Here is a 19,708-nt window from a genome sequence, read left to right as displayed (position 1 = left end):
GGGTGGCCTTTTAAAAACCTAAACCAAGTCATGCCACATCACTGCCCAGCCAGAGGTAGTGATCTGCTTGAGCACCAAGGGAAGCTGGCTGTGCTGCACTCCTGAGAGGCAGAGGGAGGTTGTCTCTGGATCAGCTTCCTGGTCCTTTCAGCCTTCCACTTGGATGTGAGGAACTCAGCCTCTGAGATGTACCTTCACCATACACGGAAGGTCTAAGTAGCGTGATAGGCTCCAAGGGGAGGTATTAATTTTGATGAGAGGAATCAGGGATTTGTAGAGAAGCAACATTTCACTAGACCTTGAGAGACGAGTAGGTTTTTGTGGCCCTGTGCACAGGAAGATGGTGGAAAGCTTCAGGGCGGATGCCCTTTTCAGAAAGTACCACGCAGTTTTGGGACAGGAGCCCAAAATATAGGTGGGAGAGGATAGCAGTGGATACTGGGACTTGAAAAAGTGGGTTAGGCCTCTTCTGAAGGGCTTTAGAAGCTAAGTTAAGTTTAGAGTTTGGGCAGTGGGAAGCTATTCTTGGAACATTGTACCAAACGGATTTTTCAGTGTTCAGTTGTAACTCATTAGAATACATTCTCCTTTCTCTCACCTACCTGAGAGCAGTGTGGAAAGATTCAGTTGTTAGGGTGATACCTCCTCTCTTTAAATCTGATTCTCGGGAGGGATGCCCCCCAGGTCAGAAGGCCTGAACCACATGGTAGGATAGAATGCCCCCTCCCTTCCCCAGTGTGTTTCTCATACCCCAGCTAAGATGGTGGCCAGTGCTTTTGATTTTGGGGAGTAAGGTGGGATGTTTTGATTACAAAAGGAGCTGAGTCTCATATGTCTTTTCTTTGAGAAGCGATGGAAGGCTTGTAAATGTTTCCTATTTTAAGTGATCTTTTTAATTCTCCTATAGGATTAATCACAATGAAAGATTGGAGTTCCTAGGTGATGCTGTTGTTGAATTTCTGACCAGGTAAGGAGGTTTTTCTGCTGTCCCCCAATAATTACATCTTATAGGTAACATACTTACTATATTACCTTCTTTGTAATTAGCTAAATAAGGCATTGAAACACCATGTGTTTTGTCCCTCTGTAGAGCTTGAAAGCCACATATCTGTGGCTCTTGCCCTGATAACATGTACTCACTGACGCTGTAATGCATAAGATTACAAGATGAAAGGCCAGTGTCTTTGTCCTGTCAAGTTTATATTCAAGTTGCCACAGCCACAAGAGATCAGCTTGTCTTGGTCTAAATGCTTCAGAGCTTATATTCAATTTGTAGAGAAAGGGATGATGATATTTTAAAATGTCATTTCATTTTCTAGGATTTGTCTTTGATCCATTTCTCACTCTTTCCAATCTCAAGAGAAGTAAAACTTACAAGTAATATTAATGACAAGATTTTGGTTTGTGTATATGTGCATGTGTGTATGTATGCATTTATGTGTGTTTTCTCCCCAGAAGTGTTCTCATGTCCTTAATTTGGTGGTAGGGGTAGGAAAGTGCATTTTGTGTTTTTATACCCACATCGTTTCTGTTTTAAAGGGAGACCACACTTGCTTCTCTGGGAGCTGTCTTGAGCTATTTGTATTCTCTCTGGGTCATTGCTTTTCCCAAGAAGGACATAATGAGGCAGAGGGGCGGCTCTCCACACTTGTCCTCACCGGACACAGTAGAACAGGAGAAGCATAGCTGCCTTGATCAACAGTAGCACTTAAAGACTGGTCTGAGATTTAGGTGAGGCTGTTGCTGTCATGGTCCGAACTGGCTTTCCATGCAGTCTTCCTCCAAATCCCCGCACTTTCCTCAGGGCATGAGCAACCGGGTGTGCCACTCTCAGTTCTGTTCCTTTCCCCGTCAGCTCTGTCAAGGGCACACCACCACTGGTGCCCTGCCCAGGCTTCTCTGCAGGGGCCACACATAATGCAGCCTGAGCAAAGATACTTGTTTCCAGACCCAATTTCTGAGTGTCCCATAGCATAGCATTATGTGACCAGCCCTTCAGGTCTTTGTTGCCAGATTTGTCACAGCAGTCTTTAAACAGAAGGGAGTGTGAAAATATGAGTGAATGGTACTGTTTGCATTTTAGCACATTCAGATACTGTGCTTACTGGGGGTATAGCTCAGTGGCAGAGCATGTGACTGCAGATACTGTGCTTAATAGTTAACTTTCAAAGACTTCCAATCAAACCATTCAGTTTAGTTCAATTCAGCTTGATATCTACTGTGCACGTATTATGTGCCAGGCCTATTTTGATGACTTAGAGCTACAGACAGAATCTTGTGATGCATATTTGTTTACATGCCTTTTTTTTTTATTCCCCCCTGCAGTGTCCACTTATACTACTTGTTTCCTAGTCTGGAAGAAGGAGGATTAGCAACTTATCGAACTGCCATTGTTCAGAATCAACACCTTGCCATGTTAGCAAAGGTATGTCAAACATCTGACATGTTTGTAGTAAAGTCTGAAATTTTCTTCTTCAGTCCTTGCATAATTTTGCATTTAAAAAAGTAACTGTTTAAGGTGTATTAAGAGTTTAATATTTTATAGACCAGGAAGGATTTTTTGTTTTGGTTTTAAAGATTTAACCTTATTAGTTCTGTTACTTTTGTGGGTTTACCAGCAGCTAATGAACACCATGGTAAAGTAACTTGCTAACAGAAGAGGAAAAATTTGACAGATGTGTGTGAACAGAGTTAAACATTTGGGGAAAAGAACAAGAACAGAGCAAAAGAAATGAAATAGTTTGTATTTTTCCTCTGTGTAATATTTCGTATTATATTTGTCTTTAATTTATATTAATAAGCAGCATTATAGCTTTGATTAGAATATGCCTGCCCATTCATGCCCACAAGGGGCACTTTATAGATCTTTGAGAATCCCCAAACATCACAAATCCCAGTAATTAAGAGTTAGGGTTTAGGCTGTCCAGTTAGCTACATTGGCTTTATTCTTTGACTAAGAGAACCTTTTCTCAATTTAGATTCATCGCAGACATTTTACTTATTTAAATGATCTCATTTGATATTCCTATTTCTATGTGATGTTTTAGTCTAGTAAGTTGTAGAGTGAGTTATGGCAAACAGAACACAGGTGCTGGGATTGGCCATCAGGGTTTCAGTCCACGCCCCTTTTTTAACAGGGGGGCCATAGACAAATTGTCTCTCCTGCAAATCTCTGCCTTCTCGTGTGCACAGTAGAGGTGGCGTTAGCACTTGCCACACAGGTGGTTGTGAGAATCAAGAGAGATTATTGTTCGAGTTTTAATAATTCAATTTATAAAGTATTTGGCACACTCCCTGTTTGTAGTAATCACACAAACAGGTAAATAAATTAGTAGGAGTTGGTTGTTTTTATTGCTGCTGCTCCTGTTCTCATTATAAATTATTACATTTTATAGACCTGTGGGTTTATTCAGTAGTAGAGGAAACTGGCTCTTAAATCCCCCAATACCAGTGACTTACTGGAAGAGCTTTTTTGCATTTTCCTTGGTTTTTCCTTTAAGCATTTTTTTTCCTTCATTTTGATATAAATGTTGGAATTTGATAGACTAGATAAAATCTAGTTCTTAATTTGATCTTGCTAAGGCATTAAGTTTATTAAAAATGGTTAATTTTAGACTCTGGTTTTTATGTTTGCAAGAGTACATTATTTTAGGTAACATCATCGTCATCATAGTGATAGCATTTGAGAATGTAAATAATGACATGTTAATGAAAAACTGTAGGCAACAGGTATGCTTCTTGGTTTTAGCAGCTTTACCATGAATGAAATTCCACAACTCTACCTAAAATTGCTTTAGTGTGCAGTTGATTTAATTGTCAAAATGTTTCCTGATAGAGCACATAAATGTTCATTGGAAATACACGTGAATAAGTAGTTGTCAACTCACTCCCAATTTTTTTTTTTTCATTTTAAAATATAATGCAATTTTTCAAGCAATTGTGGGGAGGTTGTTTACAAAGCATGGAATATTGCCATAACAGGGAAACAAAAACTGCTATGTGACATATTAGGTGACGTACAAAGCCATGAGTTATTTTGGCCAGTTTCTCTCTTGAGCTGTCTATATGATCTTCCTTCAAATCCTGACATTCCCATGGCATTCAACACCCATCTGCTTCAGTAAAAGGCAATTGTAGGCTTTGCCCTTGGTCTAGACTATGGCTCTTAACCATCAGGGAGGGGGGCACGTGACAGAGGATTGCTGAGAATCTTTGAGAATCTAATGATAGCTCCAGCTCTCCAGACAAATGAACACTTCAGTATATGTACCAGTTGAACATCACTCTCCTTTTTAAACGTTCACTAATGCCTACGTGAAAACGCAAAGATGTAGAGCAAGGATTATGAAAAGTTCAAAAATTCATAACATTCCAGAATAGTTGTTTGAAATATAAAATATGGCTTGCAGTCTATTCTCAAACAGGGCTCCAGAGATTAACAAACAATTGGATTTTCCCAGTGTAGTTGTGAAACAGCTGAAATTTACATATTCTAGCATAAGCTCTTGCACTTAGGGATCAATTTTTTAAAAGAGGTGTTTTCTGCTGTTGCATTTGTGGTAGTCAAAACTCATTTGAATATATTTTGTACTCATGAATTCCTAGCAATGCGGAATACTGATAGCGCTTATGTCTTGTTTTTATTATCTGTATCTTTTCCCAGTATAAATGGATATGGATATTTTTAGCATGCATACTGAGACACAAAAAATCTGAGTATCGTATCTGAGGACTGATGAGACTCATATTGTCCTAGGGTGTTCATTGACTTGTGACTTGTTCCATAGTACGTAGCATGTTACAGCTTAGTAAGAATTTATTGAATGGACTTATAGGGTAATGGAAACAGATTCATTGCATGCTTATGCAGTGTTTGTATTTTTCTCCTTTTGTGGAAAGAATTATGATTTCCATTTATTCAGTCTCAGGAGTTTTATTTAAAAAAATCATTCATACTGTGTCTAGTTCTCAAAGGACATGATTTGTATATTATAATACAGTAGGATAAGAAATAAACAGGTACTGAACTCAGAGTAAAGAGAAAATATGGTTAAGACAGAAAAAGGAAGCCAGAGGTAAAGTTCCTATACACAGATATGTTCTAAGTCCTACACAGTTTCAAGATCTTGGCCACAAATTTGGTTCTAAACTTTTCTGATGCCAAATAAAAAAAAGAAGCATAATTCATTACAAACAATATTCCTGGAGTCTGTAAGATAAATCCAACCCCATTGCTCAGAAGATCTCACTGAGCCTTCAGAAAGGTAAGTGTATAGACCTCATAAAGGTGACACAAGTACAAAGATAAAGAGCCACAAAAATCCTTACCAAATTAAAAAAGATATTTAGAGATATAAGGCATTTTGAAGTCTTCTGAGGATCCCCATTTATTCTACCACATAGAAATCTGTTCTGTATAGCACAAACATCAACACCACATAACTTGAGCATCAAACTTTGGGTTGTGTTTGTATCTCTCTAGACATGTTGGGTGAACTCAGAGCCCATGATCTTACAGCATAGTCTTTTTCCAGCTCAGACTAGTGCTTGGTCTGAATTTGGAATTAGACTCAGATCTGATCATTTCTGAACCACCAAAGCTGAAACATCAGAGTTCATAGAAGCCTGCTTGGGGAGAAGTTGAGGAGGGTTAAATCTGAGCCATTGACTCCCAATGAATGGCAGGCTAAACTCTCTTAATATACTGACACAAGGCCAATTAATTTGTAACCATTACTCCTAACCCCCAGGAGATGTGGAATTGTCACAGTTATGACTTTGCCAAATTCTTTCTTACTTGTCATTTTGAATTTTGTAGAAACTTGAACTGGATCGATTTATGCTTTATGCTCATGGACCTGATCTTTGTAGAGAATCAGACCTTCGGCATGCAATGGCTAATTGTTTTGAAGCATTAATAGGTAATTTTTCTTTTTATAATCTAGTTTCATACATATTTAAAATGTTTGGAGAACATATAAAATTCAGTGTGGATGGGGCGCCTAGGTGGCTCAGTTGGGTTAAAGCCTCTGCCTTCGGCTCAGGTCATGATCCCAGGGTCCTGGGATTGAGCCCCACATCGGGCTCTCTGCTCAGCGGGGAGCCTGCTTCCCCTTCCTCTCTCTCTCCTGCCTCTCTGCCTCCTTGTGATTTCTGTCTGTCAAATAAATAAATTTAAAAATCTTAAAAAAAAAAAAAAATTCAGTGTGGAGACTTGGGACAAAATTACTTGTTTCCAAAGCATGGGAAGTCCCTAGTATAACAGCAGCTTCATTGTATTGTGGTTAGTGTAGCTTTTCCAGAGCGAGCATTCTTTCTTTCCTTACATTCCTAATGCCTGAATTGATGTCTGAGGTCATGTACATGTGTATTTAGTACGTGCTGAATTGAACTGAAGTGAGTCAATATGTAGGTGGATTACTTTCCAGATCTGATTCAGGATCACATGCATAAATAAACAGTAAATAGGTTGCTGATGAGGCCCTAATACAGGTTCGGTTTTTGTTTTGTTTTGTTTTGTTTTTTGCATTTTAAACCATTTACAAGATTTTCTCATTTAAGCATCTTGAAAACCCTGCATCTTTTAAATCCTAGGGCTTGAATCTGTATGACTAAAACCTGTTCACTCAAAGCAAGACAGAGGCAGGCCCTTTACTTCCTCGGTTTCTTTCTTACTGTAACTGGAATATAGTCAGCTGTTAGTACAGGAAAGTTTTGAAGAGTTAATTAGCTGGTGATTGCAAGTATGCTTTACAATGAAATGTTACAGTAGATTGACAATGCCTTGATTTTTTTTTAAGTAAATGATTGAGTACATTTTATTTTTCAAAGGCCTTTGTACTTCCTTATCCATTTTCCTTCTTCCTTTGAAAATGAATATAAAAGCATCCCATTATAGTTTTGTGCTGATGATGGTAACAGGAGAATGTTTAATAATTATTATCCACAGTCTTTTCACAGCTATGTCTATTTTGCATACATATGTCTATTTTCAGAGAATTTGTCACATGGAATTACTGTGCTCCATACACATAATAATTTTGACAGGTAGTGTTACGGTTGGCTCCTGAGCCAGGCAGACGTGATTCAATTCCTTCTTGCTTTATTTATCAGCACTGAGACTTTACCAAATTACTCCATCAGTAACATGGAGGTAGAGTCACTACCTCACAGAATTGTTGTGACGATCTTAATATCCAGGCCTGGCAGCATCTAATTCAGAGTTGCATTTCCTCAAACCCTTCCCCAAATCACCTACTATGAACCCAAATCCTATAAATCTTCTGTAATACTCTCCTACTGAGGTGCCTGTGAAGGTAAAAGTAAGGATGTGAAAATGCTCTGCACTATGCCTAGGACATGTCTGGCTCCCAAACCATGATTACTGCTATCATCATCATCATTACTATTAGCATTATATATATATATATATATTTTTAAGATTTTATTTATTTGACAGAGAGATCACAAGTAGGCAGAGAGGCAGGTGGAGAGAGAGGGGGAGAAGCAGGCTCCCAGCTGAGCAGAGAGCGCAATGCGGGTCTCGATCCCAGGACCCTGAGGTCATGACCTGAGCTGAAGACAGAGGCCTGACCCACTAAGCCGCCCAGGCACCCATCATTATTTTTATTATAACTACAACTACTGATAAATAATAAATGCATTTATTCATCAAAAACCCTGGTGAAGAGTCTTAATATTTTACATTGAAAAATTACTTTCTGAAGACAGATATAAAAATATGATTTCAAAACTATATGACAGCCTTTCTCTGGAGTTGATACCCAATTAAAATGTCATTTGATTTGATACCCAATTTAAATGTTAAATAGTTATTTCAAATTAAAGGAAAAGATTGTCCTGATTCTTATTTGTAGAAGGCTTCATTGATCTGAACTCAGATTTTATCAGATTTTTTTTTATGGTATGAAGCATAAACTATAAATAGAAAGCAAAATAAAATAAAACCTAACATGCTCATAAAGCTGGGGTTTGTGCATAGTTTCCTGAGTAAGTTCATACCCATACCCCTCATGAGGTCATATTAGACCTCTTTTTACTTAAAATTCTGGGTTTAGATTTTGCTAAACTGATTTTCATATTTCAGTCTAATTTATAATACAAATCCTGGCTAAAAACAGTTGCTTCTGGACTTGTCAATTTTTTTTCTAGAAGTGGGTTTTGGCTTGCCTTTTTGCTTTTTATAGGGATATGTAATTTTCTCTGAATATTAATGCAGCCTTCCTTTTGACATTCCCATCCTTTTATCTAGGAGCTGTTTACTTGGAGGGAAGCCTGGAGGAAGCCAAACAGTTATTTGGACGCTTACTCTTTAATGATCCGGTATTTATCTTGAATCATTTGATTTTTCTCAGTTATATATTATTACAGAAGATTTTATATCAGTTAGTGATTATGTTTAAAGAGAGTGTAGGAGAAACAAAGTCCCCGAATCTGCCATAGATGGTAGAGTTGAAGTACATCAGAATAGCTTACTTGGCTCTGTTGCAAATGGGAAAGTGCTGTGGCCACTTAATATGAGGGGCTTGTCTTTTACCTGAAACCCTGTCTCTCCTCTTGGCCACTTACAAATTAAATATGAATACTTTGTTTTATTTTGAAGTATCTTGAAGTTAATAATGATTTTCTGTTTTATAATCATTGGGTACCTACCCCATGCAGGCTTACTTGAAGCTATCGCCTTTTGGCTTTTCTCTTTATGATTTGTCTTTATGTAGACTAGATAAATGTATATTTATTTTAGAAAGTCAGTTCATAGGGAGTTTCTTATGGGCTATGAATAAAAAGTATGGAAGTATTTTTTTTTCTTAAGCAAGTTATAGTTTAAGAACAAATGATAGATTCTAAAATAGTTTCTGTTGTTACTAAAGTATTAAGCTATTAATATTGCTATAGCTACCTTTTTAATCCTGCATGTAATAGAGCATACTAGATGCTTTTTGTACCAAAACAAGTCAATTTAACATTTAAAGGGAAAGGCAACTCTGTATTCCAAATTGAAATGTCATTATAATTGAGTGAAATAGCCCTCATGGAGCAATAAAGAACACAGGAAGCCAGTGTTTGAAGCCTTTCTGAAACCTTTAGCTTAAGTGGCTGTCAGATGTTATTACTGTATTACTTAGGATAGTTTAAAAAAAAGAATCAATAGTTTTGAAAAATGTGACCTGGATGATGTCTGAGGATTTGATTTTTTTTATATTTGTTTTTATAGGGATATGTGATGACTTTATGTGTGTGAATTCTCTCCAGCGGGGAATGTTATCTACAGATGTTCCCTGTCCCCCATTTTGTCCTACACATATAAATGAGTGTGCATCTTGATTTATATCTGTAGCAGATGGCGTGTATTTTAAGTCTTTTTCTCAAATCTTAAAATATCTTTGTTCTGGCCTTTATCTTTTGTTGGCAAATTCAGCAACCTCTTTACTTTTTTCCTTCCTCCAGTCTTGCCTTAAACTGGTCCCCCTTCCCCGCCAAGCACTCCCACCCTCTTCTGCCATCTTACCTGCCCCCCCATCCATTCTGTGTTCTTTTCCTAAATCATACGCAGTTATACCCTGTGGTTCTTAATTGCACCAGTTTTTGTTTAGATTCTTTCCTCTCTTTAAACTGCTTTTCTCCCACTTGTCTACTTAGCAAGCTTATCTTAGAGTTCCAGTAGCAAGTGCAATGCTGGCGAGTGCAGTGTTTAATAGATATTTGTTAAAGGAATGAAATGAATAAGTGAGTGAATGAAAAAGCGGAGTCTGAACACAGTCTTACAGATGGAACGGCTGAGATTCAGAATTCATTTTACTGTATCTCTTATGAAACTGAACAGTGCTTAGGAATATATGGTCTTTCCGTTTCAGTGTCTTCAAGTGCACACACTAGGACATTCTAAAGCATTTGACATCTCCACATTGGTTTGCATCTATTTGGTGTGGCGTGTCAGAGACACTGGTGAACCATTGAACTTTTTTTGAGTAATGGTGGTGTGAAGTCTAATCAGCCACAGGCAGCCTGACACAAATGAGTAGGCCCGCAAAGTTTGATTGATTGAACCCATGTAGTGAGGAAGGCGAGAGTCCTTTCTGAGGCCTGGGCTGGTGCTGGTGGAGCCTAAGGAGGTGCCAGGAAAGCAGGGTCAGTTCTTGGTCGTTTGCCTTTTCTGAGGCTGGATTAGAAGAAGTCAGGGATTACTTTGGGATTGGGAGCTGTCAGGAGCCAAGGGCAGGTGAGCATAGTGTCCCCAGTAATCTTTAGTTAGAGGATAAGACAGAGCAAAGCAGGTGAGGGGGCAACACTGGCAGGAAAGCAGGATCCTGCTAACCTTGCAGCTGGCTCTATGTGTGTCATCCCCCCAACCCTATTCACAGCAGGGCTGTTTTTCCCCCTTCCCAGCCTGGTCTGCTGTTCATCCACTCTTCCAGCCCAGACCATTTTTCCTGGTTCCAGGTTTTCATCTCTATGTGACCCTTCATGGTTTCCTAGTATCTTCAGATCCACTGTTGCAATTTGATCATCCCAATGGGCCTCTTAGAAAGACAAGGAGAGCTTACTATGTCATCTTTTATATTCTCCCACTCCCTCCCCCACCCCTTTTGGTCTTTATGTATCTGTTCCAGTATCTCCGACCCTGGCCTTTCTCTGGAACTCCAGAAGTTGGAATTCCTGTCTTTTCAGATGGTTCCTGGGCAGCTTCACACAGATGTTCCACAGACACCTCATTTCAACACTTTTAGCATTTCAGCTCATCACCTTAACACCAAAACATATTTCACCTCTCCTGCTTTTATGATCTAAACCCAAACCTTAGGATCTTCTTTTGTCCTGAAACTTTTTTCTCCCCATCTCCATTCAGTTGCCAACTCCTGTCAGTTCTGTCCTTAGTGTCTCTTGAATTGGTTCACTGTTGGCCATTCTCTTGCTTGAGTGTCTGCTCTCCTCATCTCTCACATGAAATACTGAACTGGTTGTGATGCCCCACGACTCTAGTCTCTCATTCATACTACCTTTAAGGTTGTCTTCTTTTTAATATACGGATTATTTGGAAATATTTTATTTATTTATTTGACAGAGAGAAATAGCCAGAGAGGGAACACAAGCAGGGGAATGGCAGAGGGAGAAGCGGGCTTCCCACCAAGCAGGGAGCCCAATGTGGGGATCATGTCCTGAGCTGAAGGCAGATGCTTAACAACTGAGCCACCCAGGCGCCCCTAATGAATGGATTTGATTTTGGTCTTTGATTTCTTTACTGTCTGCCAAAGTCAGTATTATAAAAGTCTGACAGCTTTGTATTATTCAATAGAGCATTTAAGAGTTTTCATAATCTGACCTCCTATCTATTTTTTTGTCTACCATCTTCTCACTCCCCCTTTATGCCATTTTAGGAATTCCCTTTTTTAATTAAAAAAATTTTTAAGACTTGATTTTTTTTAGAGCAGTTTTAGGTTAACAGCCATATTCAGAGTAAAAATTTCTCCTATACCTCCTGCCCCCACACATTCACAGCCTCTCCCATTTTATCAACATCAGCCATCAGAGTGAGCCTATATCATCACTCGAGTCCATAGTTTACCTTGTATATTCTGTGGATTTGGGTAAATGTATGATACCGTGTATCTGTTATAATCTCACATAGAGTATTTTCACGGCCCCGACATCCTCTGTGTTCTGCCTATTAGGAGTTAACTTTTTATGCCTTTGTTCTTGGAGACATACTATTTGTGCATTTATGGTGCTCTGCTTTTGATTCCTTCCCCCTGCTGATTTGCCAGACTCCTCGTGTTTTTCAGGGTACATCTGAAGAGCTACCTCTTCTTTGAAGCTTCATCTAACATCCACCAAGCAGAATTTTCCTTACATTTAGTATATATTGCTATTATAGAACCTCTCTCAGTTCATTAAATTATACTTACCTTCATTTTTCCTCACTTTGCTCCTTTGAGGACGGGGATGGTATCTCATTTGTCTTAGTAAGCTTGTATATAATATGTATTCAACAAGAATGTGTTGCTAAACAGCAAGTGTTGGCAAGGATGAGGAGAAAAAAGAACCCTCGTGCACTGTTGGTAGGAATGCAGACTGGCACAGCTACTGTGAAAAACAGTATGGAGGGGCCTCAAAAAGTTAAAAATAGATCTACCCTATGATCCAGTAATCACACAACTGCGTATTCACCCCCAAAATACAAAAGCTAATTCTGAAGGACCCATGCATCCCTGTGTCTATTGCAGCATTCTTTACAGTAGCCAAACCATGAAAGCAACCCAGTTTTCTATTGACAAATGAATGGATAAAGAACACGTGTGCGCGCGCGCGCACACACACACACAGGAATATTATTCAGCCATTAAAAAGAATGAAATCTTGTCATTTACAACAATGTAGATGGAACCAGAGAGAGAAGGCTAAGCAAAATATGTCAGTCTGAAAAAAACAAATACCATGTAATCTCTCACTCATACATGGAGTTTAAGAAACAAATGAACAAAGAAAAATTTAAAAAGACAAACGAAGAAACAGACTCTTTAACTGTTGAGAAGAAACTGAGGGTTACCAGAGGGGAGCTGATGGGTGCAAGGATCGGTCAGATAGATAATAGGGTTTAAAGAGTTACACTTATCATGCTGAAAGAAATAAAATAAGGGAAAAAAGAGTTGCATTAATAAATGTCAACAGTCGCTGAACATTTTCCAGAACACACTGAAGGTAGAGGTTTTTGCCTTGAGCTAGTAAATGCTAGAGCTGGGATTCCAATCCGCATTTTTTACAGGATATTTTCTCTGGCACCGAGGTGTGGCAGAACCTGATCTCTGAGTAGGGTAGATGAAGAGAAATGGAGGCAATTGAAATAATCTAGTTGTGAGGGGTTGAATGGTTACATATATAAGATGTCTAAGGAGAAATCACAGTGTCACTGAGTAAAAAACATAGGAGAAGGGAGAAGGAGGAATCAAGTTGCTGAGAATTTGGAATTTTGGAGATTGGAGTTGGTTGGAAGCAATGGCTGTTTATTGTTAACTGTTGATATGACCAACAGCATTAGTAGCGTATTCTGTGTGCCAGCACTGGGCTCACTGCTTTGAGGAGGAAAAAAGCATGAGAGAACATGAGAAAGTTGCAAGAAGGGAGTGACGTAAAGCGTAATTCATGCTACAGAGAATTCAAGGGAAAGGTTATTGAATTGGTTAAGAGAAGCTCTCTAAAGTGTCTTAAAAGAACAGTTTGATATTTAAGCTTTATTTTTTAATATTGTCCCGCCACAAAAGAAACCCCTCTAAGTGGGATACAAGTTGTCTAAAAATATTCGGTATTTTATTTCATTTTGTCATCATGTGTGTCACAGTGATAATAAATATTCCTCTAACTTCTTGCCCCCAAATTTATTTTTTTTTTAAGTTTTTTTTAAAGATTTTTTATTTGTCAGAGAGGGAGAGAGAGCGAACACAGGCAGAGGCAGAGGGAGAAGCAGACTCCCTGCCAAGCAAGGAGCCCGATGTGGGACTCGATCCCAGGAAGCTGGGATCATGACCTGAGCCAAAGGCAGCTGCTTAACCAACTGAGCCACCCAGGCGTCCCGATTGCCCCCAAATTTAAAAAATATATATTTTTCCCTTTTTAAAAAAAATTTTTTGTTATTTGTTTGAAAAACCTAACATCAAGGCGAGAAAGTAGATTCATTCAAAGGCTCCCTAGAGTCTAAAACTGAAGGAAAAAACGCTTTAATCCTGAGGAAGCTCTAATTATAACTGCCTCTAGATTTAGCTCAGTGGATAAAATAAGGTACTGGGCTTCTCCATAAAATTCACTCATTTCCATTTCTCAAGGAAACATTTGTAGTCACCTGCGGTAAAAGTGTGGTCTTATACAAATGGCTATCAGACACATGAAAAAATGTTCATCATCCCTAGCCATCAGGGAGATTCAAATTAAAACCACATTGAGATACCACCTTACACCAGTTAGAATGGCCAAAATTAGCAAGACAGGAAACAACATGTGTTGGAGAGGATGTGGAGAAAGGGGAACCCTCTTACTCTGTTGGTGGGAATGCAAGTTGGTGCAGCCACTTTGGAGAACAGTGTGGAGATTCCTCAAGAAATTAAAAATAGAGCTTCCCTATGACCCTGCCATTGCACTACTGGGTATTTACCCCAAAGGTACAGATGTCGTGAAAAGAAGGGCCATCTGTACCCCAATGTTTATAGCAGCAATGCCCACGGTCACCAAACTGTGGAAAGAACCAAGATGCCCTTCAACGGACGAATGAATAAACAAAATGTGGTCCATATACACTAGGGAGTATTATGCCTCCATCAGAAGGGATGAATACCCAACTTTTGTAGCAACATGGACGGGACTGGAAGAGATTGTGCTGAGCAAAATAAGTCAAACAGAGAGAGCCAAGTATCATGGTTTCACTTACTTGTGGAGCATAAAAAATAACATGGAGGACATAGGGAGATTGAGAGGAGAAGGGAGTTGAGGGAAATTGGAAGGGGAGGTGAACCATGAGAGACTATGGACTCTGAAAAAAACAGTCTGGGTTTTTGGGGAGGTTGGGGGAGCCAGGTGGAGGGTATTAAGGAGGGCACATATTGCATGGAGCATTGGGTGTGGTGCAAAAACAATTCTGTTATGCTGAAAAGAAATTTTAAAGAAGTGTGGTCTTATAGATCTGAGAGTTTAGGAGCTAGATTTGGGTGTTTTCCACCCCATCTTAAAGCAGCTCAAATGCTAATGAATGAGTGCCTAAAATAAAAGACATCTGAGATGAGTTTTAATTACAAAAGGCAGAGCTGATGCACATTTCTGGGGAATGGCAAACTAAAAAATATGATTAAAACAGCAACTTAATCCCATGTATTAGGTTAAGCAAATGTGTAACTGAGTTTTAAAGGGTATCTTTGACTTCTGTGTGTGGAGGTGGCTCTTTTCCTCCCCAGCTTAATAGGCTAATTAGAGTCACTACAGGCAGTTTGAGTGTTGAATTCACTTAAAAAAAAATTAGTTTGCTAGCACTATTGAATTTGCAATAAGTGGAGTCAGCATCTGAAATAGTTCACTATTTCAAATAATGGCATTTTATTTAGTACTCCAAAGTGTGTTAAATGGCTCCCTGGAGCATTAAAGGCATCACTCTGTTTTCCAGGACCTGCGTGAAGTCTGGCTCAATTATCCTCTCCACCCACTTCAAGTAAGTGTGACCTTCCTGTCTGCAGTGAGCTTTATAGCTCTAGGTAGTCATGTTACTTTAGTTTGCCCGTTTTTCCCTCCTTCTTTTATCAACCTTTGATGCCCTTCAGTGGCATTATGACTTTAAACTGGGGTGTCAGGCAGAACTGGAACACTTTGGAACAAATAGTAAAATGAACCCATGTATTGCGTTTGTGCTTTGGGGTGGGGTGGGGGAAGCACTGGGGGTCATCTTCTCTCACAAGGCAGGAGGAGCTGCTTGTATGATCGTGGTGTGGTGCCCTTCCTCCCCCCAAAAAAGTGATATTCAAAGCTTAATAGATCAATTCTACTGTAGCTCCCTGGCTGCTATTGTAGAGAAAATAATGTGGAAGTGAGTATGTGCTTAGTAAAAAGAACAAATACTAAATTAACATTGCTAAATTGTAACCTAATTTAGATCTTAGAAACTGAAGGCTTTGACTCAGATTGCTTAAAACATATTGTAATTAAAATTTTAGTACAATATGATAACTTTTTACTCAAGATTTTGTTATTTAAAAGATCTATATGTGGTGAAAACTTTTTTCCTAGTTGGCTTAAAATTCTTTATATTCTTTTATTTCTATTTTACTTGGAGACATATATATGTATACATATATATATTCTCATATACATATTTTCCTATGTGCATGTATGTGTATGTACATTATACATATATGAGAACCACTAGTGGCTGAACTCTGAGAGGCTTATAGTAATAAATGGCATTAATTCGAAGAACTTTACTTTTGCTTTATTTTATTTTATTTTATTTATTTATTTGACAGAGAGAAATCACAAGTAGATGGAGAGGCAGGCAGAGAGAGAGAGAGAAGCAGGCTCCCTGCTGAGCAGAGAGCCCGATGCGGGACTCGATCCCAGGACCCTGAGATCATGACCTGAGCCGAAGGCAGCGGCTTAACCCACTGAGCCACCCAGGCGCCCCAATTCGAAGAACTTTAGAAACATTAGTATAAAATTGTCCAAAGTTGTTGAAAATGCTCACTTTAATTACTATTTTCATATTTGCTATATGCTCTCACTTTTGCATTGAGTTGTTCAAGGCTTATTGTTATGTGGAGCCCTGCCTAGTGGTACAGTAATCTCCAATATAAGCTGAATCTGGCTTTAATCATGTTCATTTGCCAAAATAAGCTGGTCCCCAGAAGACACACGAAGGTCATATTCCTCTAAAGCAGTGGTTTGCAAAGGGCAGTCTCTATACTGACAGCATCTGCCTCTCCTGGGAATTTGCCTGATAGGCACATTCCGAGTCCTTACTCCAGACATACTGAATCAGAAACTCGGGGGGGTAGGGCCTGGCCATTTGGATGAATGGGCCCTACAAGGGTTCTGATGAATGTGAGTTTGAGAACCACTGCGTACTAGGTACACATATTCTCCGCCAGCAGTTCTTCACTTTGCCTCTTCCTTGTAGAGTTAGTATAATACTTGGGATTTTGAACTATGTGTGTACAGTACTTGGCCTTGAAATTTGATGGAAGATTGGAAAATATTATTTGAGCCTTCTTTAAATATTAGGCTTGTTTGCCATTCTAAGGGATGAGGAAGAAGCTTCCGTGTTTTATTGGCATTTCAGAAATTTCTGCTGTGGGAGAAGGAATTTTACAAAACACTATCCTAGAATTGGTAATTACTTTTGTAACCAAAAAGTGCACATGGTTTTTATTTTTTTTTTTTCCTGCAGCTACAAGAGCCGAATACTGATCGACAGCTTATTGAGACTTCTCCAGTTCTACAGAAACTTACTGAGTTTGAAGAAGCAATTGGAGTGATTTTTACTCATGTTCGACTTCTGGCAAGAGCGTTCACGTTGAGAACTGTGGGATTTAACCATCTGACCCTGTAAGTTAGATTTAACGGTGTAGTCCCAGTGTGACCATTCAGACAGGCAGTCCCAAACCTTGACTGTGTGCCTTTCAAGGAAATTGGGATTTCAAACAGATTTCCAGGAAAGTCACATCGTGAGATGGGTGAGTAGCCAGACTCTGGTGTGAATCAGGGGACAGGTTCTAATCCAGTATTTCTGGTTTTATTGTCACACGTCTTATTTCTTCATAAAGTATAAGAGAAGCATGAAGAAAGTAAAAATTTTATCTGCAAAGGGACAGATATTAAGTATTTTAGGCTTTACAGGCCATGTGGTCTCTGTTGCAGTGATTCGACTCTGCTCTAGTAGCATGAAAGCAGCCACAGAGAAAATGTAAATGAATGGGCCTGGTTCTGTCTCAAATAAACTTGCAAAAACAGACTGTGGGCTGAAGTTGGCCCTCAGTCCTACCTCAAGATAAATGATTTGGAGATGAGCTAATATAATAACTAGGAAAATAACCAAAATGTTATTTCTTTGCCTGTTTTTTTTTTAAGATTTTATTTATTTGACACAGAGAGAGAGATCACAAGTAGGCAGAGAGGGGGGAAACAGGCTCCGTGCTGAGCAGAGAGCCCGATGGGGTCTTGATCCCAGGATCCTGAGATCATGACCTGAGCTGAAGGCAGAGGCTTAACCCACTGAGCCACCCAGGCGCACCTGCCTGTTGTTTTTTGTTTAGTTCTTGGCTTCTCTCCCACAAATCAAATGTTCACAGCTCTCTTTGGAGTATAAAGATTTAAGATTTCTTGTCATAGATTTTTTTTTTTAATAGTGTCCTTAAACTGGATTCCAGCTTTGAAAGAGAGAGTATATATTTCAATAAAGAAGTAAAGATTTAACAAAAGAATATTCCTGGACATTTTGCTTTGTTTTGTCTGAATGGCGGTTATCTGTACAGGATTGTTATCTGTATTTTTCAACTAATACTCCTTAACTTCTGCCAGGCACTATTTACCAGTCTTCATTTATCAGTTATTTAATCCTTAGATAGTAGTCCCTGCACTCTTCTTTGAAACTCAGTCTGTATTGACTCAGGTCTCTTCTCAATTGAGGGGCCTTAGGGACTTGTATTTAGTTTTGTGCTTTAAGGCAAGGTGAACACATTGCCTTTTAAAACTGTGCCTTTTTAAAAATTCTGTTTCTTTTTTTAATATACAAATGCTTATTGATCTCTTTTCATTGATGTTGTTATTTCCAGAGGCCACAATCAGAGGATGGAGTTCCTAGGTGACTCCATAATGCAACTGGTAGCCACCGAGTACTTATTTATTCATTTCCCAGACCATCATGAAGGACACTTAACTGTGAGTTTGTGTTAAGTCATTCTCTCCAGTAAGATTACTGTGTAATAGAGTGAAGATGAGAGCAGCCAAATATATATTTATGTAATTAATATTACATAATTCTTAGTTCTTGACTTCAGTATACTTATGGTTTTGTTCAGTATACTTATGGTTTTGTTCATTTAATTATGCAAATTGTATACAAAGCAGTATAGAAAAAGAACTTGTTTTATACTCCTTCATTTAATGACTCCCTGCTCTGTGTGAGACATTGAATTGAGCTAGGCTTCATGGGAAGAGCAAATATTAGTTGACACCCATCCATAAGGAGTTTAAAAACTATTAGCAGAAGTGAAAAATATAAGTACATAGCTACAAATAATCTCTCTCTGGATATATGCACACACACTATGTGTGTGTTATGTGTACGTGACAGTATAAGTAAGTAATTGTAACTAAATACAGGAGAGAACCATGTGAAACATTGTGGAGAGGCATAGGTAAACTGAGGCACCTGTGCTGTTTAGGAAAAGATAAGATTTCTTTTAGCTGTGGATTTTTAGGAAGGCTTCATGGGTATGATGATGATTGAGCCTTTAAAGGTGAGTAGGATTTGGCCACTAGGAATTAATGGGAAGAAGTTTCTATGCAAAGACATGCCATACATTGGGCCTGCTGAAACAAAGGCACAACATGAAAACCCAGAAGATAGAGAGACGGTAGGGAGTCAGTTTGGCCAGATCCAGGGCAGAGTTGAAAGGGACTTAGAAAGACAAGGTTTGATTTATGAACAAAGTGAAACAGTCCCCATGTCTCTCACTTTTGTTTCATTTTATAAAACTGCATTGAGCTTTTCTATTTGTTGCATACTGTTTGTACTCTGAAACTGATCAATAATACAGCCAGAATGGTGAACAAAGCGTATCTGGAAGCCAGTCGTGATATCTCTCAAGGCACAAGAATAACCTTTGAGAAGACCCTCTAGAGTTGGGCATTGAGAAAGCAAATACTTTTCCGGGCCAAGGAAAATAGTAGTGTGCTCTAAGATATTTTGTTAGTATAGCCTTCCTTTTTTATTATACTTGAAGCAAATAATAAGTCTTTCATACTTTGCATCTCTGTGATTTTTATGCATGTTTTACTTTGAATAGAATTGAATCTTTATCTCTGCAGCTGTGAACCCTGGAAATAGTTTGCATGAGACACAAATATTGGAATTAAGGAGAATATGATGATTTGATTATGTTGAGATGTAAATTTTCAGTGAAATTTCTAAGACTAACAAAATATGATTCTTTTATTCAAC

The 19,708-nt window shown here is 38.7% G+C and overlaps 1 protein-coding gene across 5 annotated transcripts in view; it reads left to right on the top strand.

Annotated features, from left to right (window-relative positions):
- Nucleotides 1-19,708, top strand: part of DROSHA (drosha ribonuclease III) — a 119,960-nt gene that overhangs the window by 82,873 nt on the left and 17,379 nt on the right. For all 5 annotated transcript variants that reach the window (XM_059416946.1, XM_059416949.1, XM_059416950.1 and 2 more), the window contains 7 exons: nt 908-967; nt 2,326-2,425; nt 5,819-5,921; nt 8,273-8,343; nt 15,161-15,205; nt 16,934-17,091; nt 18,318-18,423. In XM_059416946.1, the coding sequence (XP_059272929.1) occupies nt 908-967; nt 2,326-2,425; nt 5,819-5,921; nt 8,273-8,343; nt 15,161-15,205; nt 16,934-17,091; nt 18,318-18,423 (643 nt within the window). The remainder of the gene's footprint in view (nt 1-907; nt 968-2,325; nt 2,426-5,818; nt 5,922-8,272; nt 8,344-15,160; nt 15,206-16,933; nt 17,092-18,317; nt 18,424-19,708) is intronic.

The sequence above is a fragment of the Mustela nigripes genome, chromosome 12 (genome assembly GCF_022355385.1).
Source record: "Mustela nigripes isolate SB6536 chromosome 12, MUSNIG.SB6536, whole genome shotgun sequence".
NCBI classification, from domain to species: Eukaryota; Metazoa; Chordata; class Mammalia; order Carnivora; family Mustelidae; genus Mustela; species Mustela nigripes.
Note: the sequence above shows the minus strand (reverse complement) of the source record. Positions and strands in the feature narration are given on the sequence as shown.